Source organism: Anabrus simplex, chromosome 11, assembly GCF_040414725.1.
Source record: "Anabrus simplex isolate iqAnaSimp1 chromosome 11, ASM4041472v1, whole genome shotgun sequence".
Taxonomy (NCBI): domain Eukaryota; kingdom Metazoa; phylum Arthropoda; class Insecta; order Orthoptera; family Tettigoniidae; genus Anabrus; species Anabrus simplex.
The window spans coordinates 70,422,425-70,448,988 of NC_090275.1; the positions used below are offsets into that span (position 1 = coordinate 70,422,425).

Here is a 26,564-nt window from a genome sequence, read left to right on the forward strand (position 1 = left end):
TAGAGGGAGACCAAGACGACGATGGTTAGACTCGGTTTCTAACGATTTAAAGATAAGAGGTATAGAACTAAATGAGGCCTCAACACTAGTTGCAAATCGAGGATTTTGGCGACGTTTAGTAAATTCACAGAGGCTTGCAGACTGAACGCTGAAAGGCATAACAGTCTATAATGATGATGTATGTATGTATGTATGTATGTATGTATGTATGTATGTATGTATGTATGTATGTATGTATGTATGTATGTTAGTAGCACAATTGTAGGTTGTAAATAACATTTCATGAATTTTAATGTGGTCCTAAACTTTTGACCTGTACTTTAGCTCAGAAAAAAATATAAGCTTTTGAAATCTGCTGTTAGTGTTACAGAAGAATGCTGAAGATGAAATGGGTAGATCAAATCACGAATGAACAGATAATCGAATTGGTGACAGGAGATCGATTTGACAAAGTTTGACCAGAAGAAGAGATATAATGATAGGACACACCTTGAGACACTCTTATTCGGAGGCCCCGGGTTCGAATCTCGGACATGTCAGGGAATTTTACCTGGATCTGAGGGCTGGTGCGAGCTCCACTCAGCCTACGTTTTTACAATTGAGGAGCCATCTGACGGTGAGATGGCGGCTGCGGTCTAAGGATTCGTCATGCTGACCGCACGACACCTCATAATCTGCAGGCCTTCGGGCTGAGCAGCGGTCGCTTGGTAGGCCATGGCCCTTAGGCCGCGTGCACACCGAGCGCGTTTCGCATAGTGTGTCGCGTGTAGCTCAACGCTAAGCGTCACGCTAAGCATAACCAGTGCTTTGTTCGTAATCCAGGTGTTCACACAGCCCGCGCTCTGCTGCGCTGAACGCCTATCTTACAGCTAAGCGAAGCGCCAGACAACGCGCAGTGTTGGTTAATTGCTTAGCGTTACCTAGCTGGTTCTGAATCTATGGAAGAAGAAATTATTCATGCAGTGTTTCAAAGAGAAGAAATATGGAACCCAAGACACAAAAACTATAAAAATGTAACTGTTTTGCAAAATAAGTTGGACTTAAGTATCTACAACAGTTGTATCGCATTCCTACAGTAAACATATACAGTAATATTACTTCTACTGTCACACTTTACTGGGCTTAACATTGTGACAGGATGAAATTGGGTATGGATTTTAGTGTCGGAAGTGTCCGAGGAGAAGTTCGGCTTGCCAGGTGCAAGTCTTTTGAATTGACGCCCGTAGATGACCTGCATCATGATGAAGATGAAATGATTATAAATACACACATACACCCAGCCCCCGTGCCAATGCAATTTACTAATTATGATTACAATTCCCGACTCTGCCGGGAATCGAACCCGGGACTCTGTGACCAAAGGCCAGTGCGGTAACCATTTAGCCATGTAGCCGGACACTTTGTGACAAAGTGCATAGAATCTCCCAGACTCTGTCATATCGGTTTATAATTTTGCCAATGGAGAGTGGTAACATGAAGAATATCACTCTGCAGGCTAGTAGTGGGCTTGGAAGTAAATATTTCTGTTTATTAATTATATTTGTCACACATTTACTCCACTTTTGTTACGCATGATTAATTATGTATGCTAATTGTAACAATATTGCAAAATACTATTTATAATTATTATATAAAGAGCGTGATTTAGCCGGAAATTTAATTTCCACGTGTTTGCTACACGGTGCTCCTAGATAATTCGGAAAATTGAATTTCTCCCAATACTTCTCTGCCACTTGACGCCACATTTCAGTTGCAGGGTTTGGAAGGTCAAAGGTATTCTTTGTCATTCTTAAGTAATCATAAAATGTATCGTGATAAAGTCTTGCATCTCTGTGCAAACGATGGAATTCTCTGAAACTAATTCGTTCTTCATTAAATTCATGAACCCACTTTCGATTCTTTTTCCTAATTTTCAATTTTAGGTAACTGTTATCCATCAGTAAACTGTTTCTAGTGTACTTGGATAACGGCATTAGTTTGTGACCACCCTAAAACGCCTCGCACCAAACTAAGCTGAGAGCACGGCGTAGAGTTTTCGGTGTGAACAGCAAGCACGCCTTGCGCTATGCATTGCATTTCACGCTTCACGCGACACACTATGCGAAGCGCACTCGGTGTGCACGCGGCCTTAGGGGCTGTTGGCGCCATGGGGTTTGGTTTGGTTTGGTAGGTTGTATAAACGGCAGGGGTAGACCAAGGTATGAATATGACGAACGGATTAGAATAGATGTAAGGTGAAGCAGTTATGTAGGAATGATAAGATTAACACAGGATAGGCTAGCACGGAGAGCTGCATCTAACCAGTCTATGGACTGATGACCCAAACACACACAATATATACATAATGTGTAATTTTCAGTTTTTGGAACGATAATATTAGTCACAATGGTCGTTTGCAAAATTCGAAGTAAATATTTTAATCTGTTTTTAAATGATGACCTTGACGTCGTATTCCGCAACTCCTCTGGTGTCGAATTCCAGACTGTATGATGGAGTATGTGCATGGTATGGTCTGCCATGACTTCATTTGAACTTGTGACGCATTCACCGGGCAGAAAATATTAGGAATGTCCTTCATATAATACTAGGTATGTTTTGTTGCCATGATTTTGAAAGATAAAATGTAATTTTGAATGAGTTTGGTTAGGTGGTAGAAAAGGTCAACTGTTCTTAACCTTTCCAGAGCAATCACTCAATCAATCAATCAGTCAATCAATCAATCAATCAATCAATCAATCAATCAATCAATCAATAACTGAGGACCGAAGATGGAAAAAGGTAAAAGTGCCGAAATATGAAAAAAGTGTTTTTTTGTAAAAAGAGGATGTATTAGCCATGCCGCATTTGGTGGTAACTTGTGCATGTGCCTGAGGTCATTAATTTACTTGGTAGGAAGTTCAACAGGTAGGGCCACAGTCCAATGTGCCCAGCTCAGTTTGGTGGGGAAGGATGAATGTGCCAGCGCCTCGCGCTGCAGTTCTGTGCTGTCCATTCTGTCAGTGTGCTATCACTCGTGTATTTTCTAATTTCTGAGCCACTTAATTGGGCCTAAAGAAATGAACTTTATAGAAGCTAAATAGTGTTATGTAATTATACAAAACTGTAGTATACTTGAACTTGAAAGGCCGTAGGTAATCATTACTTCCTGGTCTCCTGTGGTAGAGGAGGGTGAAAGTGCCATTGTGCTCGGAACTCTATTATTGGCGTTTACTCAAAAACATGTTTCTGGACCTTTCACCCTTTTCCATCTTGGTCCTTAACTGTGTCGACACGATTTATTCCGGTTAATTCTATTTCTGGTTTCTGTTTTCAGGAAATTCCTAAACTAATGCTGCCATGGGTTATCTTCTATAGTGTGCAGACGGTTGCACTCTTCGTGCTTATGATCTTATTCTCCATCTGGTGTATTATCTACTTCGAACCCATTCCTCTTGGAATCATCCTCTTCCTCGTCACAACAGCTTACTGCCGTATGTATTCACTTGTATTAATTACTGTGGATGTACTCATCAATTTAGAAATGCTACTGTATCTTGACTAGGCACGTTCAGAATGAGAAATGGAGTCGGAGAGGGTTTCGGAAATCGTATCGTGACCAAGTTAAAATAGTACATGCAAATGCAATGTACACGTTTGTTCGGGAAGTATTGTGAGTTGGGGACAGAAATCTTTACAGGTGTACATGAAGATGAGCAAGAGAAGGGACAAACCTAGACTTAAAGGATTATATAGAGCCTATATAGGAGAGGAAGCATTGGGGGGAAATTCGTGAGAGGCTTCAGTTGGAAAACAATTATATCGGCAGGGATGACCACAACTTTAAAATTAGATGGGATTTTAGTAGAAGTGATTGGGGCAAATTTTCATTCATTTGAAAGTGCGTGAAGGAGTGGAACAGTTTACCAGGGGAAGTGTTCTATCCTATTCCAAAATCTGTACAGATATTCAGAAAAAGGATGAACGGCAGCAGAGAAAAGAAATGTTAGAGGGCATTCGACCATCGCCTTGTCTATGGAGATTGGACAGCCGAAGTAGGGGACTGCCTGTAAGGGTGAAGTACAGTGGGGATTTCGAGGGCCCTGGGACTACGGTAGCTGTGAAGGCCCTTCAGGAATTCTGAAAAGCGGTGGCAAAAGGAGCTCTGGTTAAGATGCAGCAGGTCGTTTTGCATGCTAGGTACCAAAATGGGTTTTAAAAAAAAAGCAATGTGAATTTAAATCTTATAGTAGTTGTATATTTGAAGTGATTCCACATACTGTTTATGAGTTGATTATGAGTGTAAGTACAGAAGATATTATGAGTAGAATTTTGTAAATAATATAAATTTATTAAGGATGAGCTGTGTGTTTAATAATAAGAATTGCTCGTGTAAACTGAATAATACTGTATTTTAGGAAAATGTCTTCTTTTATTTCCAATTTAAACTTTAGTGCTTGATAATATATATTTATGTATCATTTGCCACCGAGGTAGACACTTCATTTCCAAATAAAATGATTTTTATTTGATTTGACCTAGCTATAATATGGCATTTAAGAAAAAATCTATCTCAATCATTTTATGATATTTTAGGTGCCGGGCTGAGTGGCTCAGACGGTTAAGGCGCTGGCCTTCTGACCCCAACTTGGCAGGTTCGATCCTGGCTCAGTCCGGTGATATTTGAAGGTGCTCAAATACGTCAGCCTCGTGTCGGTAGATTTACTGGCACGTAAAAAAACTCCTGCGGGACTAAATTCCGGCACCTCAGCGTCTCCGAAAACCGTAAAGAGAAGTTAGTGGGACGTGAAGCAAATAACATTATTATGATATTTTTGGCATAATTCTGATACTTTTTATAAGTAATTTCAATAATTATTATTTATTTTAAAATGGATGGGTCAAAGTAAGCAAAAGATATTACCAAACATATACCCTAAAAATGTGAAACAAATCCATTGGGTAGATCCTGGGAAAAAGTACGCTTTGTAGAATAAAATGTAAGTTTTTGAAATCAAGCCGGAAAGTTTAGTTAATTTAATTCTTTCTAGCTGTGTGTGATGTGTAGAGATGGTAGATTTTAAAATGTATAATTTTCCGTTTTAAAAATTAAATTTAGCTTTTTCTAGCATCTAGGAGTAGAGGGAAAACAGGAGGGTATCTGTGAGCTTGCATCCGGGAGATAGTGGGTTCGAATCCCACTGTCGGCACCCCTGAAGATGGTTTTACGTGGTTTCCCATTTTCACACCAGCAGCAGTACCTTAATTAAGGCCACGGCCACTTCCTTCCAACCGAGCTCGATAGCTGCAGTCGTTCAAGTGCGGCCAGTATCCAGTAATCGGGAGATAGTGGGTTCGAGCCCCACTGTCGGCAGCCCTGAAAATGGTTTTCCGTGGTTTCCCATTTTCACACCAGGCAAATGCCGGGGCTGTACCTTAATTAAGGCCACGGCCGCTTCCTTCCACTTCCTAGGCCTTTCCTATCCCATCGTCGCCGTAAGACATATCTGTGTCGACGCGACGTAAAGCAAAAACCTTCCTTCCAACTCCTAGGCCTTTCCTATCCCATCGTCGCCATAAGACCTCTCTGTGTCGGTGCGACGTAAACCCACTAGCAAAAAAAAAAAATGCTGAAGATCTGAAGACATTATTAAACTGTGTGGTCGAACACAGTGCCGCAGCAGATCTGCGTATTAAACACGAAAAGACTAAAGTAATGGTCATAAGCAAACATGTCATTCAACCTGTTAACTTGACAGTAGCTGGCACATTACTGGAGCGAGTCCAACGCTTTAAGTATCTCGGCAGTGCACTTGATCACAGCTGGAACAATGTTGATGGAACTAGGTCCCGGGTTGAACAGGCAAGAACTGCATTCAAGAGAATGATCAAACTTCTCTGTAACAGGGACTTTAAGATCAATCTCTGTCTCCGTTTACTTCTGTGTTAAGTATTTTCTGTCTTACTTTCTGGTGCCGAGACTTGGACCCTAACAGAGAACACCACCAAAAAACTTCGATCCTTTGAGATGTGGTGCTACCGACGCCTGCTCAGAATATCATGGGTTGACAGAATACGTAACACTCAGGGGCGGTGCGTGGTATTGTTGCAGTGTTGCACAACTCCCAATTATTTTACACTTCATTTGTCGTCTGTTCTTCTAATGTTTTAGTTTAATAAACCTAACATATATTCGAAAACGCGTTAAAATCAACCACCTTCGGTTGTTCGCTGTACTAATGCGTCGTAACGGACCAATGAACGCTGCTGGCTTCGAATCAAACTCACGGGGTTTGCTTTCCTACGGCAACTCCCTAGCGGACAGCGCGGCGCAATGTACCTCAGCAGGGACGAGCATACGCCTGCTAAGCATCAGGTAGCATGCTCGCCAGTATTTTTTTTTTAATTTACATTTTGGCATTTGGTCCGTAAGACCATGCTGCCAGCTCTGTACATTTAGAAGACAGGAAAGTCAAAGGGCAACATCTTTACAACATGGACCGTTCATGGCATTGTGACTATTTGGTGATGGAAAGCCACGGTACGGGAACTTTGGTTGGATGAGAACAGTTTAACTACAGACTACAGAACAAACATATCACAGTGTTAAATTGGCTGCACTTAAAAATTTGGCTATTGCTTGATATATACGGATGTCATAGCTGCTGAACAACGACGAAACGGAAGTGGGAAGTGGAACTTTCAGTAGTATAAGCGTTTGATATAAATTGCTCACTTGTGGTTTGTATCTAGTGCATCCTAAAATTGTATGGTTGAGGTCTGCTTCTTGATTGGGGTCAGAGGGACAATTTGGGGAGTCTATGACTTTGAGTCTGAACAGATGACTGGGGTAAGATGCGTGTCCAAGTCGCATTCTGATAATTGATGTCATATGGCGGCGAGTGAGAGATAGTAGACTGAACCATTTCTGTGGGATGTGTCTCTGGATAGCGGCGTAATGCTTGCCTTTGATGCGTTGAGTTGTTGCCCAGTAATTTGACCATTCTTTGTAAGCCTGTTTCTTGATGTGGCTTTGGACGTCCGTGAATGGTAGGCGTAGTGCTTGGAACTGGCCTTCTGTAATGCTCTGCTTTGCCAGTTGGTCTACGGTATCATTGTGTATAATTCCAGTGTGACCTTTGATCCACATAAGATGAACTTCTTTTCCGTTTTCCTTAGCTTGGTATATGCAACTTAGGATGTCCATGATGTATTTATTCGAACGCGTGTTCCTGCCTGGTTGTTCTAGTTTTTGAAGTGCACTCTTGGAGTCCGTGAGAATTAATATACTGCTGAAGTGCTGGACGCCGTACGTGATGGCTGATTTAATGGCAAGTATTTCAGCTGTGAATATTGAAGCTTCGTGGGGAAGTGAGAACATTTTGCTAGTGTTGAGTGCAGGGCAGTAGTACGCATATCCGACTCCTTCATTGGTCTTAGACCCATCTGTATATATTTTAGTATAACTGCCCCAATATGCATCGATAAAATTTGTTACTTTTTCGTTGATATTGGTATTGCAGATTATAAAATCTGGAAGATGAAATGTGGATGGTTGAAATACTGAAAGTTCATACCTCTGTCGAAATACTGGAAGTGATGTATCTTGAAGAGTAAGAGGTAAGATGTGCTGCAATTTCTTGATACTTTTGTCCAATAGAGGTGTCCGTAGTCTTCTGTTTGTTCCTCTGTCACACAGTGGAAGGAGGCGGGCTCGCCAGTATCGGTCTCAGGGAGTTGCACGAGACTAGCAAGTCCTCTATCGAGAAACAGTTCCAAATGTCCCCGTTAGATTGCGCCACTCTGCGGACATTACTTCATTCCTACTTTCTCTCCTCTCGCGAACGTAATATTTCTTTTCCATTTTTTTTAATTTACAATTTTTGCTTTACGTTGCAACGACGCAGGTAGGTCTTACAACGACGATGAGATAGAAAAGAGCTGGGAGTTGGAAGGAAGCGACCGTGCGTTTAATTAAGGCACAGCCACAGCATTTGCCTGGTGTGAAAGTGGGAAACCGCGGAAAACCATCTTCAGGGCTTCCGACAGTGGTGTTCGAACCCACTATCACCCGAATGCAAGCTCATAGCAAGGCGACGCTAACCGCGCGACCAACTTGCTGGGTAACTTCTTTTCCACGCCATACCAGACCACCCACAATATTACTGACATCTTGCTTCAATGAAAATCAGGAGGTCAAATTTTCAATTCAAGTGAGGCAAAAGTAACTGTCCCAGGCTAAGTGGCTCAGACGGTTGAGGCGTTGGCCTTCTGACCCCAACGTGGCAGGTTCGATCCTGGCTCAGTCCGGTGGTCAGCCTCGTGTCAGTAGATTTACTGGCATGTAAAAGAACTCCTGCGGGACTAAATTCCGGCACCTCGACGTCTCCAAAAACCGTAAAAATGTCGTTAGTGGGATGTAAAGCCAAAAATATTTTTAATGAGAGTAACTGTAGTTATAGTGTATAATTAGGCTCTTATTTCCTGGGTTGAAATTACAAGATATATTTCAGTTATATTAGAAATGTAGTTCATTACTTAACTATAATAGAGTCTCTTTGTTATTTCTGTAAGCTATAAAAATATGACACTGAAAAATTTGGTGCAACACCCAGCTTCAGATTCTACCAGCCGCCACTGGTAACACTGAAGTACTCCAACGCCTGGACAAAGAGCTAGAGGTCATGAACAACATCAAAAAGAAGAAACAAGAAACTAGAGTACCGTACTTTTTTCCATAACATTCGAAATAATAAATATAGACTCCTTCAGCCTATCCTACAAGGTGAAATTGAAGAAAGGAGAAGTAGGGAAAGAAAGAAAATATCTTGGCTACGAAATCTACGAGAATAGAATAGGCTTAGTATCCCCACTATTTTCCGAGTTGCTGAGAACAAGAACCAGATCGCTCTGATGACAGCCGACATCCAATGAGGATATGGTACAGTAAGAAGCAGTAATGTTAGCGTTTAGTATTTTGTAGCTCTTTATGATCGAAGGGATATTTTCGTATGGGGAATTAAATATTAAAGAGTCAACGAATCAACTTCTCTCGACTTCAAGAAAATAACTAACAAAACAATACATAAATAGAAATATGGGAATATGGGAGGCTATATACTTGGATCATAGCCACAAATGTTTAAGCGAAGAATTAATCGAATCTGAAGAAATAAAAGTCGAATATTATAAAGTAACTAACATATTCATTTAACACAGGTCTGTGATAAATGAAGATGCTATCAAGGCATTTAAAATGTGTGTACTTCAACATGATTCACAATAAACTGACGTATACAAACGTAAATGAGGTTCGCAACTTAATAACTTTTGACAGAATTAACCAACAGAGATGTTGCGCGTATCATTGGATTTATAGTTTCTTGCTCTCTTTAAAAATATACGAGGATGAGTCATAAGTCATGGCAACTATTTTTCTCGCGAACTGGAGACAACACGGAAAATCTAAGATATGCATTTGGAAATATGTACTTATGCATAGTGCCTGAAGACAAATTCTAACTTCAGGAGATTCTCGTAGGAAAGTGACAGAACACAGGCCATTGGTAAAAATGTTTATTTAGAACAGGCGGTAAAAGAAACAAAGAGGAATTTGGAAAGTAAATCACAATCCACGGAGAGGAAATCAAAACTCTGAGATTTTCCGATGATATTGTTATTTTATCTGTGTCTCCAGAATGGAAACGAATCTAAAACAAAAGTAATGGAGTACAGTCAAACGAAGTCAGGTGATGCAGCAAATATTAGATTAAGAAAGGAAGTCATAATGGAAGTAGATGAATATTGTTATTTTTGTAGTAGAAACGATGGTAGAAACAAGGAATGCGTAAAAAACAGACCAGCACAAGCAAGGAAGGCTTTTCTTAAGAAAATAAATGTACTCACTTCGAACATTGATATAGGAATTAGAAAGATGTTTTAGAAGACTTGTTTAATCTTATTAGTAGTACTAGTTTAGCACAATACTGTAAATATTAAGCCTAAGGTTCTCCCAGCTGATCTGGTTCGGCTTATTAGTGAAAAATATGAAATGGCGTATGGCTTTTAGTGCTGGGAATGTCCGAGGACAAGTTCAACTCGCCAGGTGCAGGTCTTTTGATTTGACACCCGTAGGCGACCTGCGCATCGTGATGAGGATGAAATGATGATGAAGACGACACATACACCCAGCCCCCGTGCCAGCTAAATTAACCAATGATGGTTAAAATTCCCGACCCTGCCGGGAATCGAACCCGGGACCCCAGTGACCAAATGCCAGCACGCTAAACATTTAGCCATGGAGCCGGACGGCTTATTAGTATATTATTAACATAATGTTTAATAGCTAGTATTATGAGTTTAGATTATTATAGTATCAGATATTATTAGTATTAATTATGTGACACTTTAAAATGAATTTTATTAATTTGTTACATTATTATATTAACACTAATAATATGATTGTGAATGCGTTTTACAGATGAATATACATCTTCTATATATATAAAATAACATGTACTAACTGACTGACCGACGGATTCATCATCGCCGAGCCAAAACTACTGGACATAAAGAAATGAGATTTTGGGGATACATTTATATTAGGGTGTAGGTGCTCACTAAGGGAGGATTTTGGGATATTCCGGCGCTAAGGGGGTGAAAAGGGGGTGAATTTTTAAAATGAGGATATCTATATCTCAAAAACTTAAAAGTTCACAGACGTAAAAGTTGGTATTTGGAATCTCCTTTAAAAATAAAGAAACATGTATTTTTTTGTTTTCGGAAAATCCCATTAACGGAGGCGAAAATGAGGGAAAAGGGGTTGAACACCTTTTATGAGGAGACTTACACCTCAAAAACTGAAGATGTTACAGACATGAAAATTGGTATTTGGAATCTCCTTAAAAATAAGGAAAACTCGTATTCTTTTGTTTTCGAAAAAACCCTTAACGAGGGTGGGGGTGAAAAAATTGAAAAATTAGTTGAATTATTTGTATGAATATATATATATAAAGAAACAAGTATTTTTGTTTTCGGAAAATACACTTAAATGGGGGTGAGGGAAGGACTGATCAAGGAGTTGAATGATTTTTATGCGGATACTTATGTATATCTCAAAAACTGAAGATGTTACAGATATAGATAATGATCTAATAGAGCAAAAACTTACAAAAAAATAATAATTTGCTTTCTACGTACATTATAATTATGCCTTTGCTGGTGAAACCTAGTGTTTACTGTGCACTATGTCTTCTGGTATGGGCTAGAACATTGATTCTGTCTCAGGCTCATCCTTGGGTTTGACACAGTGGCGTATAGGCCTACTGAGGGCTACCAAGACTATCGGTGAAGCCCAAACCTCAAATGAGAACGCTGGAAATCTAAAGCTCATTCTAATGTACGTATCTGACACTTTGTTCCGTTTACAAAGCTTGAAAGCAATGAGAAAAACGTCGCACGTATTTCTGAGAGCAAATCATCAGAAACTGATATTGCAGTCCAAACGCTGCGTCTCTCCCCCTCGCCTCACCTCGCGCGGCATGCTTCTGCATGGCTGATTGGTGCGGGGACCTGGGGCGGGGAATAGGTGTGCTAGGCTTCGATCCGTCCGATCGCCACTTCTATAATTTACAAACATGCGTTACTCATCGTATAGGCCTATACTTCCTCACCTCATACTTCTGACTTACCGGTAATTATATAGATAACAGAGTTCTGGCTTTTCACTTCCATTTACTTCTACATACCTTGTAGGAAGACATTGCAGGGCTGCTGTGATAGGAGTAATATAGTTTTATTTTTATAGGTGGATCTGCTAAAATGAAATACAATCTTTCACATTTTGTGCTCCCTTTTGTTGGTTGAAATAGAACCCGTGATCATGGGTCGCACCCAACCACTGATCTCTCTAGGAAGCTAATAAACCAGTGAACGCGGGTACCACCGCTGGTAATGCTGTAAAATTCAAAATTTTAATAATAATAATAATAATAATAATAATAATAATAATAATAATAATGGTGCATGGACCGGGCGAGTTGGCCGTGCGCGTAGAGGCGCACGGCTATGAGCTTGCATCCGGGAGATAGTAGGTTCGAATCCCACTATCGGCAGCCCTGAAGATGGTTTTCCGTGGTTTCCCTTTTTCACACCAGGCAAATGCTGGGGCTGTACCTCAATTAAGGCCACGGCCGCTTCCTTCCAACTCCTAAGCCATTCCTATCCCATCGTCGCTATAAGACCTATCTGTGTCGGTGCGACGTAAAACCCCTAGCAAAAAAAAAAAAAAATGGTGCATGGCATCTGTATAGGCTTGGTGGTGACCGAATGAGGATGAAATGAATGGCGAAGACGTCATAAACACCCAGTCTCCAAGCCAGGGGAATTAACAGTACGAGGGTGTTGAATCTGAGAATTGAACCGGGGCCGTCGAACCAAAGGCAAGCATTCTATCCATTTAGCCACAAAGCCGGACTTTAACTTGCTAAATCGTAGGATACCATCTCCACTGACCAGGTGTTGATTATTGACACTAGTAGAGACCAGGGCATTCGCTTGTGGAACAGCCTTGACAACACAGCAGGCTACTCCGTTGGCTATTGACTGCAGCTAAACTCACTTGAGGCTTGACGATCACTAAACTAACTATCGAAAAATACTGACGCCATGGCACTACAACCCTGAACGGTCTTGGCCTACCAAGTGACCGCTGCTCATCCCGAAGGCCTGCAGATTACGATGTGTCGTGTGGTCAGCACGACGAATCCTCTCGGCTGTTATTCTTGGCTTTTTAGACCGGGGCCGCTATCTCACCGTCAGATAGTTCCTTAATTTTAATCACGTAGGCAGCAACTGTCGAAAAGGGATAAGCTAAGTCTAGTGGTAGCCCACGTCTTGATCCCAGCATACGCCACTGCTTGGACATTATAAAATGACTAAGGTATAAGCCATGCTATAGTAACAACATTCCTTATGCAGCCAGTCTGTTATATATGGTGTGAAAATGTCGCTCAGAGGGTCGGTTAGTGCATGCATTTCAGTGGGCTTGGCAACGGAAAACTTCCTCACGTCTTATTTCCCATGTATGCTTCTTCAGTGATGTCAAGGCCATCTATGTTAGGTGATGAAGGATCTGATGAGGATCCAATCAACCTTCGGGCCGACTAATCAACGAAACTTGCCAACATACAAATACATTATTAGAGACATGTTGGGGAATGTACAGCCATTTGAACAGCTTCAGGTCGGAGATGCTTTTATGGTGATTTTATTTTTATTTTTTGATGCTATGAAGTCTATTGAGTAATTATTTATTCCTGCTACAAGTGGCTTAGAACTGGTGCCAACATAAAATACGCAATACATAAACCCACAGTTGAGGCAAACAACTCAGTGTTGAAAACATCCTAGGGATACGAGCTACGAAATTTAGGTAAATAAAATATAATAAATTATGAGAATATGTTATTGTTGTTTGAGTCATCAGTCCATAAACTGGTTTGATGCAGCTCTCCATGCCATCCAATCCTGTGCTAATCTTTTCATTTCTACGTAACTATTGCATCCTACATCTGCTCTAATCTGCTTGTCATATTCATACCTTGGTCTACCCCTACCGTTCCTACCACCTACACTTCCTTCAAAAACCAACTGAACAAGTCCTGGGTGTCTTAAGATGTGTCCTATCATTCTATCTCTTCTTCTCGTCAAATTTAGCCAAATCGATCTCCTCTCACCAATTCGATTCAGTATCTCTTCATTCGTGATTCGATCTATCCATCTCACCTTCAGCATTCTTCTGTACCACATTTCAAAAGCTTCTATTCTCCTTCTTTCTGAGCTAGTTATCGTCCATGTTTCACTTCCATACAATGCCACGCTCCACACGAAAGTCTTCAAAAACATCTTTCTAATTCCTATATCAATGTTTGAAGTGAGCAAATTTCTTTTCTTAAGAAAGCTCTTCCTTGCTTGTGCTAGTCTGCATTTTATGTCCTCCTTACTTCTGCCATCGTTAGTTATTTTACTACCCAAGTAACAATATTCACCTACTTCCTTTAAGACTTCATTTCCTAATCTAATATTTCCTATATCACCTGCCTTCGTTCGACTGCACTCCATTACTTTTGTTTTGGACTTATTTATTTTCATCTTGTACTCCTTACCCAAGACTTCATCCATACCATTCAGCAACTTCTCGAGATCTTCTGCAGATATTCTTTATTTATTCCTAAAAATTACAATCCTTTTCTTAATCATCGTTATCCGCTCGATTAGAGTAGCAGTTTGCCTTTTTCTACCGCTACGAGCGCTAATGTGAGTTAATGCCTTATAACTACATTCGGTGTGGACATTTTTTCCAACAAATCATAAAAAAACTCCTGGGTATTGAACCAAGGAACACATTACAGAAGTAATTATGTAAATAAGTTAATTTGGCTAGGATTTGAATAAAAAGAAAACGAGTAAGGAAACAAGCGTTTTTAGGATGTTTTTCCGGAACTACATTTAGGGCGGAAGTGATTTTGGAAATTTTAGTTTGATAGAGCTATCCAAGAATGACAATTTGAAACCTTTCCGGGCCATTTAGCCCTTCAACTTTCGGCACAATTGAGGAAATTGCTTAATTTTACGTTTTTAGTTGTATGGGGACCCCTAATTTGTCTGCTAAGAAATATTTTCAATATTAAAAAGTACACAATAAAATAGTATTTACTTTACGTCGCAAGGAATTGGCCTTAAAGTACAGCCGCAGCATTTGCATTTGCCTGGTGTGAAAATGGGAAACCACGGAAAACCATCTTCATGGCTGCTGACAGTAGAGTCCGAACCCATTATCTCCCGGATGCAAGCTCACAGCCGCGCGCCCCTAACTGCACGGCCAACTCCCCCGATCACAATAAAATGAAATGAATAAACTACACTATACTGATTCTGGACGACCGGGCGAGTTGCCCGTGCGGTTAGGAGCGCGCAGCTGTGAGCTCGCATCCGGGAAATAGTGCGTTCGAACCCCACTGTCGGCAGTCCTGAAGATGGTTTTCCGTGGTTTTCCATTTTCACAAAAGGCAAATGCTGGGACTGTACCTTAATTAAGGCCACCGCCGCTTCCTTCCCATTCCTAGGCCTTTCCTGTTCCATCGTCCCCATAAGACCTATCTGTGTCGGTGCGACGTAAAGCAAATAGAAAAAAAAGATTCTGGATGTGATGATGACCCCTTATATGAAACTGATATTAAAGATAATTCCAATAATACTTTTGCTAACGAGAAATATAAGAAAACAATAAAATCCTATTAACATAGTAAATTCAGAATTAAATTAAACCACCGTATTTCCGTAATAATAATAGTAATCTTAGTAAGAATTATCAATAATAATAATAATAATAATAATAATAATAATAATAATAATAATAATAATAATAATAATAATAATAATAATAATAATAATAATAATGGCGAACTGAAGTACATTGAGTCTCTTTCTTTTTTTTTTTTTCTTTTTTTTTTTTCGAACTACGCTGTCCTTGGAATGGCTCTACATTCACGTAAACCTTAAGATTCTTGAAAATCAGTAATAACGTCTATTTTATTTTTTTACAATTTTGTTTTACATCGTCCCCATCACATACAGGTCTTATGGCGACTATGTGATAAGAAAGGGCTGGGAGTGGGAAGGAAGCGGACGTGGCCTTAATTAAGGTACATATGCCTGGTGTGAAAATGAGAAACAATGAAAAACCATCTTCAGGGCTATCGACAGTGGCGTTCGAATTCACCATCTTCCGAATGCAAGCTCACACGTACGCGAACCTAACCGCACGGCCAATTCACTCGATAATGTCATCTATTTCAGGCTGCAATATATTTTTCTATTGACTTGATCTTTCCAGATCCTTACTTGTGATGATGGAACGAGATGGGTTTTTTTTTTCAAAGTATAATACGATTGTCAGTGACCAGAAACGACCAATAAAAGAGAGGTCCACTGTAACATATAACATGTTATCTTTCACACACACACCAAAAAAAGATTGGGTATTATGTCGTAATCTATTGTGTAATGTATTATGTAATAATGTTATATAATCGTAGTTACAAGTTTAAAAGAGATTAATGAATCAATCATAATTTTCTTAGCGTCTGTCTGAATTATTATCAGTGAAAATGAAAAACCACAGCCTGTTTCCAGTCATTCGACCAGGTCAGAAATGGAATTAATGAAGCCCCCATCTAGTGGCGAGGATAGGAATTGTGCCGGCTGCCGAAGCCCGTCGAACTCCTCTGGGGCAGTGATTAATGAATGCCAGATGAAATGAAATGATATTGGAGAGTGTTGCTGGAATGAATCGTGACAGAGAAAATCTGAGTACCCAGAGAAAAACCTGTCCCTCCTCCGCTTTGTCCACCACAAATCTCACATGGAGTGCCCGGGATTTGAAACACGGAACCCAGCGGTGAGAGGCCGGCGCGCTGCCGCCTGAGCCACGGAGGCTGCCTAATTATTCTCAACATTGTAGCTATTCATGCAGGGTGTTTCTGTGATGATGTTACACCCTGTGTATCCGGCTCATATAGGTCGCGGTTACTGAACATCTCGCTTTAACATGCCAAGTAGACACTTCACGCTCTTTCTCGATGTTTGCTGGATGCCATTCTGAGCTAGTTCTTTACAAGCGACGGAGTTTTCTGTTTATGAACAGTTATTTTTATACGAAAATAGTTTTCTGAAATCTAGATATTTACAAAAAAGAAGGTATTCAGTGCACCCAATTTATGAAAATCGACGTGAACTCCCCGAGTTCCATCATTTGCATAGAATACTTAAAGACAAACAAACTTTTCTCGATTTTTTAATGACGCCAGTTACATTTTACTATATTGTAGGTCATATAAAGGACTTTATTACAAGGTACAGAAAAAACATTCCGTTTCAGCAGAAGAAAAACTTGCAGTAACACTGAGGTAAGGGAATTCATGAAATTAAAATATTTTGGAACATTTTATTTTCTATATTTCCTTTCATTTTATACAAAATTCTTTTAAAATGCTATAATCGGAGTGAAATGGAATGAAATCAAATTGCCTTTACAGTATTTATTCAGTTTTCGCAATCCATGATCACCACTCTGCTGGCAAGCTTCAACTGGCGCGAGAAAACCGACAGCGGACCGTTTCATTCGCTTTACTGGCGCTAGATAGCGCTAGCTCGCGCGTGATAAAATGATAATTTTAAATGCTTCAGCACTGAGCAATGTTTAGAACGTTGCCTACGTTATAATACAAGGCCTGGAAATAGAGCCCGGAAAACGCTATCAAAGTGGTCACACTGAAGTTCAATGCCGGACCGCTAGGATCGCTTTCTTGCCCCCTGTCTACCAGGTTCGCGCCTTTAAACGTGTTTATTAACTGAGTTGGTTGTGAATGTATTATGTATGTATTCGTCCGATGTTAAGCATTCGCAGTTCCAGTCATGGTTTATTCACGAGAAGTTAAAGGTAGTGGAATTTCGTTTCACAAGTTTCCAGTGAATGTTCAATGTTCGGAACATTATACATTATACAGAGGAAGCATTACGCATGAGGTACGACTTCAAGCTGACGAAATTAGGTCTCTGTTCCTAAGTTTTGATCCAAATTACGTCATAAGAATCGGGCGATCCCAAAATTTGTCACTGAACTTTTTTGTAAACAATGCTACCGTGACCGGCGAACATTTGAGAGGTCTTTACAAACTCAGAAATCTTAAATTAGGAAACCCACCAGAAAAATAATTTGCCCAACAAATTTGGAGAAAATGAATGCAGCAAGTGCTAAAAATATTGTATATCCCCCTGAAACAATCTCTGGTTTGAAAAGTATGGAGCTGGGTTGTCCCGAAAGCATTAAATACAGTTTAAAATAAACCATTTGCTTTATGGAGCATTTTATGACATTGCGCAAGATGTCTGCAACACCAAACCAAACCCCACGGCACTTAACACCCTTAAAAGGGCTTTGGCTTGCTCAGCGACCGCTGCTCAGCGCGAAGGCCTGCAGATTACGAAGGGCCGTGTGGTCAGCACGACGCATCCTCTCGGTCGTTATTCTGGACTTTCGAGACCGGGGCCGCCATCTCACCGTCAGATAACTCCTCAATTCTAATCACGTAGGCTGAGTAGACCTCGAACCAGCCCTCAGGTCGAGAGAAAAATCCCTGACCTGACCGGGAATCGAACCCGGGGCTTCCGGGCGAGAGGCAGGAACGCTACCCCTACACCACGGGGCCGGCCTGCAACACCTCACATGGGACATATTCCAGAACAAAAGAGCATCTTTTAGTACTGAAGATGAACGCCTCAGTTGGTTAATTAATGATTTCTTGTCATATATTAAGAAAATTCAAATGCATCCAGAGAAAGTAAAAACAGATTCATGAGGGAAATGTATCAGGCATAGATCTTGACTACCCAATCGACTGTGGCCTGCGTAAAATACCTCATAATACATTTGCATTTGCATTATGCGTTGACGAAGAACCTAACAAGCGATGACATCGAGCTCTTCTTCAGCTACCTAAGACGCCAAGCGGAATAAAATGACATGGTTCGTGTGGCAAAAGAACAGACAGACTATAAAGGCTGTTTAGAACATATCTCTTCTCCAGCTACTCAAAGTCCAACATAGTGTCTTATTCGTTTTCAAGATCGAGGAGCCCTCAGGGACCAAAAACCATCGTCTGTGGCACTTCTGCAGTGAACGACGGAATTTGTCACCTCCGCTAAGCAGTACTTGCCCCGAAGAGAGTTACTAAAAGGTGTACATTTTTTTCAAAGACGTGTTCAACAGTTAAATTAAGTGTAGAAAGTGTAAAGACGACAAACCACCTCTTTTTCTACTATGAACATTTCTGAGACCACTATTGGACAACATTGCTTCGAGCCACTCAAGTAGAAGAGAGAAAGTTTTAAACTAGATAAGAAGTCTCTCAAAAGGAAAGTTTTGAAACTTCAATGACATATCCAAGCCAATGCAGCACCGCTCTATAAATAAAGTACTGTCAATACTCGCAAAAACATTCAGCTCTTTTTATTTAGGATATAATTTACTTATTGACATATACGGCCATGCGAATACAAGGTTGCAAGAACGCGATCCTAGCGGCTAAATGGTGAACTAGGATGCTACCCGTTTCCATTAGTGCATTTCAAGGCCTTGTATTATAGCGTAGGCAACGGTTTAGAAAGTGTAACGCCAGCTCGCGCGGGTAGCCGCTAGTTGTTTCGTAACCCCACCCTAAGCCGAATAATCAACGTCGCAATCTTCGGTGCAATGGACTCCCGGAATTGATTCCTTTTGATTCCTTGTTGGAAAGTCCTTATTCGAGGCTTCGCGGATGTAGAGTGGGTCTCGGCCCAGAAGTCGCCACGGCTGGTCCGTGGTCCGACAGGTCTGCACTCCGACCGGCCAGCTGAGCAGAGGAGAGGTGGTCATGGCTCTACCATGGCTCTACGCCTCTGTATTCGGAAGACGGAGAGGGGCTTGTCCCCACCGTCGGCTGTCCTGAGAATGGTTTTCCGTGGTTTTCCCTTCTCCTGCACTAAGGTGAAAGATCCTAGTACAGGCCACGACACCAACCTTCTCACCTTCTCCGCACATTTCTTTCTCTGATATAGACCTCCTGGCCTGAGAGACGGTGTCACCGTCTAGGAGGCCCGCCTCCCCCTTCAGGGAAGAAATGAGAACGTTTTGTAGTTATAGTGGCTAAAGATTGACCAGCTTGAAGAAAACCCTCCAAATACTCGCATATTAGCACTCCTTGCCAATAATTTTAAAAAAAAGGCAGGAGTGGAGGAGTACCAGTCTCCTGATCACGAAATCGCGGGTTCACACCCGACAGAGCTAGTCAATTGTTGAAGGGCGTAAAAGATAAAATCCATGCGTGTCGGCATGTAAAAGATCGCTACAGACAGATTTGGTAAAAACTCAGTCATATCCGGCAAACAGAGATCCCTTTCTCTACAATCTGCTAGAGAATAACGGAACGTCGAAATTGATACGGAGGCCGCTTAAATGGCTTCAATTTTAAAATGTGCTTGCACTCAGTAGCTTATTATTATTATTATTATTATTATTATTATTATTATTATTATTATTATTATTATTATTATTATCCGACTGCATGGCTGAATAGTCAGTGTTGATGGTTCAGAGGACCCTGGATTCGATTCCTTGCCGGGTCGGGGATTTTAATCGCATCTAATTCTCATGGATCGGGGACTGAGGGTTTGTGTTAATCCCAACACAGTCTTCTTGATATACAGTACATACAACACACCACATTACGAACCGCCACAGAAACCCGCAATAGTGATTACATCCGTCCACATATGGTCGGTGTAGGGAAGGAAATCCATCCGTAAAACCGGGCCAAATCTGCATGTGTGACACAGTGGTGTAAGAAGAAGGAGAAGAACTCGCTTACATGATGTAGATACCAATCCTTTAATTATATTCTTATCGTCGCCATCGTCGTCGGCAGTTACTCGTTTCTGAGCACAATTTTCCTGACTAAAAGCTCACTTCAAATTCACAGCAGTTTGTGCTTAAACTTCCGGTATCTGTTCAGGCCTTTTTTTTTTTTTTTTTTTTAAGTAGAACATACGTCCACACATTGTGCAGCTTAGGGACGGGGGACATCTTTGCCGGGTTTGGAGAAGTTTGCGTTCCTGTCGCTTAATTTCTTCATGTCTTAGCCGTTCTTGTTCAAAGTGTTGAACTGAGGCGCAGATAGTTTGCCGCCAAAATATACGGTCCTCGGCGAGTGCTTCCGGCTTTATGGGTTTATTTTTGTCTAAAGTTTGGTACAGTTGGACTTTGAAGCATCGCAGTGGGGCAGCCCGTAGTCTCGAACCGGAGCCAGGTTCACCATAGAGGATCTGACGCGGTAGTCTTGTGGCATTCATACGGCTCACGTGCCCTGACCAATGGCCAGTGACCACTGCTTCTACACTTTAAGCGCATGAGTTCTCGAGAACCCCAACATTTGAGATATAGTTCTCCCACTTGATGTTCATGATTGAGCGTAGTTTTTGCTCCAGCTTTACGGTCACTTCTTTATAAGGTCCATGTTTCACAGTCCCATAGAAGTGTTGAGATGACTACAGTCTGATACACCATTAGTTTTATATATTTACTACCTGTTACCCACGGCTTCGCTCGCGAGGATTTGGTAAGTTGATAAAAATTAATTGTTCCTCGCTACTGCACTAAGACATTATCTGAAAATCCCTAAGTATAAAAACTCACCGAAAAATTGCATTTCATTTACCCCAGAACCTCTTTGTAAACCACGTTTGTGGCATTGCCTTTTGGGTCTAAGATCAAATGAAATGAAGTGGCGCATGGCTTTTAGTGCCGGGAGTGTCCAAGGACAAGTTCGGCTCGCCAGATGCAGGTCTTTTGATTTGACTCCCGTAGGCAACCTGCGCGTCGTGATGAGGATGAAATTATGATGAAGCCCCTGTGCCAGCGAAATTAACCAATTATGGTTAAATTTCCCGACCCTGCCAGGAATCGAACTCGGGACCCGGGACCAAAGGCCAGCTCGCCAACCATTTAGCCATGGAACCGGACTGGGTCTACTGGCAAAGCTAAATCTGGAACATGCGACACGGAACTCTACATGTGAGAAACAGTTCTCTATAAGTCGAAAAAAAAGGGGGGTTTCTTTACTTCTAAATGAGATTCCAAATACCAATTATCACGTCTGTAACATCTTAGTTTTTGAGATATAATTATCCTCATAAAGATAATTCAACTCCTTCACTTATTTTCGATCTCCAGCTTAAGTTGATTTTCCGAAAACAAAAAGTACGTGTTTTCTTTATTTTTAAAGGGGATTACAAATACTAATTTTCACGTCTGTAACATGTTAAGTTTATGAGATATACTGTTGGTATACTCATTTTAAAAACTGTCCCACTCATTGGCTGAGTGGTCAGCGTTAAGGTCTTCGGTTCACAGGGTTCCGGGTTGGATTCTGGGCTGGGTCGAAGATATTAATCGCGTGTGATTTATTCATCTGGCTCGGGGACAGGTTGTTTGTGTTTGTCCCAACACTCGCCTCTACATATTCACTCAACATACCACATTACCAACCACAACAGGAACACGCAATAGTAATTACATCCCTACACACGGGGTTGGCCTCAGGAAGGGCATCCAGCCGTAAAACAGGGTAAAATCCGCATGCGAGACACAGTTCGAGGTGTGGGAAAAGCGGTAGAAGAAGAAGATACTCAATTTAAAAATTCACCCGCTTTTTTATTATGTCATCCCCTTAAATGGATTTTTTTAAAAAAAAGTGTGTTCATTTATGCTTAAAGGAGATTCCTAGTACCAGTCTTAACGTCTGTAACATCTTCAGTTTCTGAGATATATATGTATCATCATATAAAGAATTCAACTCCTTCCTCACTTCTTTTCACCCCCCCCCCCCTCCCGTAACCGTTTAAGTGAATTTTCTGAAAACAAAAATTTGTGTTGTTTTATTTTTAAAGGAGATTCCAAATACCAATTTTCATATCTGTAACATGTTAGATTTTTGTTATATATTGTAGATAATCTCGCTGCTGTAAGAATACTGGAGCTGACGTTGCCATGGTTACGGCAGTTCATTTCTTTATCCGACTCCTAGAGCAGGGGTAGTGTGGTGCCAATACCTCGATAACGGTTGGTTTTAGGGCCTTAAAACATGGTTTTCGGGCCCGTAGGGCTTACCAAGTTTTGTTATTTGCGTCAAGTGGCTCAAATTGAGCTTTGTCTCGTCCTTGTACGACAAATTCGATATTTCGCCTCTATTAGCCTAGTATTTTCATATCTCCCCCCCCCCCCCCCGATAATGAATATTTACATTAGTAAAATAACTTTTAGGATTGGTCCAGTAGTTCCTGAGATTAGCCATTACATGCAAACAAACCTTTCCTGAGATTAGCCATTACATGCAAACAAACCTTACCTCTTTATATATTATAGTAATATAGATTATAGCTCATCCAAAAATGGATCTGAGCAGAATGCATAATTCTGTTGTTGAATCATCAGTCCAAAGACTAGTTTGATGATAGTTTGATGCAGCTATCCACGCTACCCTATTCTGTGCTAATCTTCTCAATTCTACATTACTACATCCTACATCTGCTCTAATCTGCTTGTCATATTCATATCTTGGTCAACCCCTACAATTCTTACCGTCTACACTTCCCTCAAACACCAACTGAACAAGTCCTGGGTGTCTTAAGATGTGTCCTATCATTGTTTCTCTTTCTCTTCTTCTCGTCAAATTTAGCCAAGTCGATCTCCTCTCACCAATTCGACTCAGAATCTCTTCATTCGTGATTCGATCTATCCATCTCACCGTCAGCATTCTTCTGTAACAATACATTTCAAAAGATTAAATTCTCCTTCTTTCTCAGCTAGTTATTGTCCATGGTTCACTTCCATACTCCAGACGAAAGTCTTCAAAAACATCTTTCTAATTCCTATATCAATGTTCGGAGTGAACAAATCTCGTTTCTTAAGAAAGGTCTTCCTTGCTTGTGCTAGTCTATATTGTATGTCCTTCTTACTTCTACCATCGTTAGTTATTTTACTATCCAGGTAACAATATTCATCTACTGCCTTTAAGACTATTTCCTAATCTAATATTTCCTGCATCACCTGACTTTGTTCGACTGCAGTCTTCATTACTTTTGTTTTGGACTTATTTATTTTCATCTTGTACTTCTTCCCCGCAAGACTCTGTCCATACCATTAAACAATTTCTCCAGACCTTGTGCAACAATATAATCGGCAAATCTCAGAGTTTTGATCTCCTCTCCTTCGATTGTGATACTCCTTCCAAATTCCTCTTTGATTCTCTTTATCGCCTGTTCTATACATACATTGAAGAGGAGGGAGGATAAACTGCAGCCTTGCCTCACTCCCTTCTGGATTGCTGCTTTTTTTTTTTTTCAAAGCCCTCAATTCTTCTCACTGCAGACTGATTTTTATACAGATTGTAATGATAGATGCCACCATGGAACAGACACTAAAATTACAGAGGGCAATGAACTCATGCATTAGGTTTATATTTTCAATTAAATTTTCAACTCATATCTCCCCCTATTATCAACTTCTCTCCTGGTTAAAAATCGATAAACTACGACATCTTCACGTTGCTACTCTCGTATTTCGTCTGCTGAATGAATCTAAACCCCAGTATTTATCCTCAAAGTTTAATTTACTCTCCTCCTCTCATGAACACAACACACGATCGACTACGACACTCTCAATTCCTGTGCATCGCTCATCTTCATTTAACCGCTCCTTTCAAGTGTCTGGTGCAAGGCTATGGAATTCCCTTCCAGTTAGTGTTAGGAATTGCACTTCCTTAGCTTCTTTCAAGCGATCTTGCCGAGATTACCTATTAAATGTATAACCAGCTTGTATGAATGGCAGTATGAATGGAAGAATGAATGAGGTTAGGATTTATATTTTGTTAAATTATTTCATTATTCTGTTTTATAAAGTTTACTAGATATGTGGTTAAATGTAAGAGAGGGCCGTGAGCCTTAACTTCGCCACAAATGAAGGCATGAAATAAATAAATAAATAAATAAATAAATAAATAAATAAATAAATAAATAAATAAATAAATAAATAAATAAATAAATAAATAAATAAATAAATAAATAAATAAATAAATAAATAATTCTTCTTTCTCGATATCTGATCCCGATCATCTTCAGAATCTCACTTAGCTTGGTCAATCTACATTTTCGAATGCCTTTTCTAGATCTACGAATGTCATGTATGTGGACTTGTACTTCTTAATTTGATCCTCTAAGATCAGACGTAAAGTGAGCATTGCTTCGCGTGTTCCTACCTTTCTTCTGAAGACCAATTGATCTTCTCCCAACTCATTTTAAACTTGTTTTTCCATTCTCCTATAAATAACACGTGTTCAAATTTTGCAGGCGTGACTGAACTAATGGTGTGGTAGTTTTCACACTTGTTAGCAAAATTCTATGCTCTTAAAATCTTCGCCATCTTGCTGTTGATTCTGAATGTTACACTTTCAAGCAAGTTCCTGATCGAAACGAGCGTAAAACGGGTCACTTCTGAGCCCGGTGAGGAGTCACTTTGTATGTAGGTTACCGGAAGGACCCGGGTCAATTAACTGTCTACATCTCGTCTGATCTCGCCGTGCGCCTGCAAGCGGGCTTATTACAGAGCTAGGTCGTCTTAATTGATGCTAATTCACAAATGTATTGAAGGACCTCCCACATGTTAAGACAAATCATACTCCATTCGAAATACACCCATAGCTTCTTCTCCAGTAAATGATCTGCCATCTCTTCACAGGAGAATAGTGACCATCATGGATTAATTTCCCTTGTTGTACGTTTTTCTAATCAGAGTTACCGTATCGTGGATATGTAACCACTGTTTTATTTCTATCAAACCATTAATAATAATAATAATAATAATAATAATAATAATAATACATACGACTCCGCTGATCGCAATGTGTTGCTTCAAATACGTAATTGCAGAAATGGGAGTCGACAAGAAACTGCTAGCGGTAATACGAGCAACCCTAATTAATACCATCTCCAAAGTAAAATTCCAAGGATGCTACCCTGCACCCTTTGAAATTAAAGCGAGTGTTAGGCAGGGAGATAGACTTCCACCGCTCCTGTTCAACGGCGTGCTGGAGAAAGTAATGCAGGAGAGGCGTCAGATATTACAAAGTGGAAACTTGTTAAGATCGTTTAGGTTTGGGACGAAGAATAACAGAGTAGAAATCGACTGCTTACCTTTCGCGGATGATATAGCAATAATAACAGAAAATTTTGAAACTGCAATAGAAGAAATCAATGTGCTGAAAGAGGTAGCAGAACAAACAAACTTGCGGGTATCCTTTGAATATATCGAACAATAAACCGAGTGCTTAAGTTTAAATACCTTGGTGAGTGGATCCAATCAGACGGACTAGATACAGAGGCCTTAGTGACCAGAGCAACAAAAAAAATGGAGGAAGCTTTCCAAACCTCCCGTAATATATGTAACAAAAGGTGCTTTAATATAAATATCAACATTCGTCATTACAACACTGTCATCAAGCCGGCATCTCTCTGTGCGTCAGAATGACTTATCCTCTCTCAGAATGTGTGCTCGCTAAGTTAGAGCAAAAAGAGAGAAAGATTCTCTAGAACAGACCACGGACACAATGCGCAAACGCAGGACTCTCTTCTATGATCACCTGCGACGGATGGAGGACTCTCGATGGACAAAACCCGTTCTAATAATGTTGACTCAAAACCAAAAACAACAATTCTCTGGCATGTCAACGTCATGGAAGACCTCGAACAAATGGGCCTACGACCAGCTGATGCGCACAAACGAAATATTTTAAGGACAAGCATCCTGACTTTTGGGACTTTCCGGGGCGTGAAGTGGACAGCTGGTGTAAAGTGGTCGGAGGAACGCCATGAGCGACACAGCGAGCTGATGAAAACCTTCTGGATCAATCGAAAACTAAGTAAACGCTAGAATGTATAAT

At 40.5% G+C, this 26,564-nt stretch overlaps 1 protein-coding gene across 1 annotated transcript in view; it reads left to right on the plus strand.

The window, feature by feature from the left end:
* Positions 1–26,564, plus strand: part of LOC136883261 (uncharacterized) — a 177,941-nt gene that overhangs the window by 142,729 nt on the left and 8,648 nt on the right. The window contains exon 5 of the mRNA XM_067155471.2: positions 3,314–3,470. Within this exon, the coding sequence (XP_067011572.1) occupies positions 3,314–3,470 (157 nt within the window). The remainder of the gene's footprint in view (positions 1–3,313; positions 3,471–26,564) is intronic.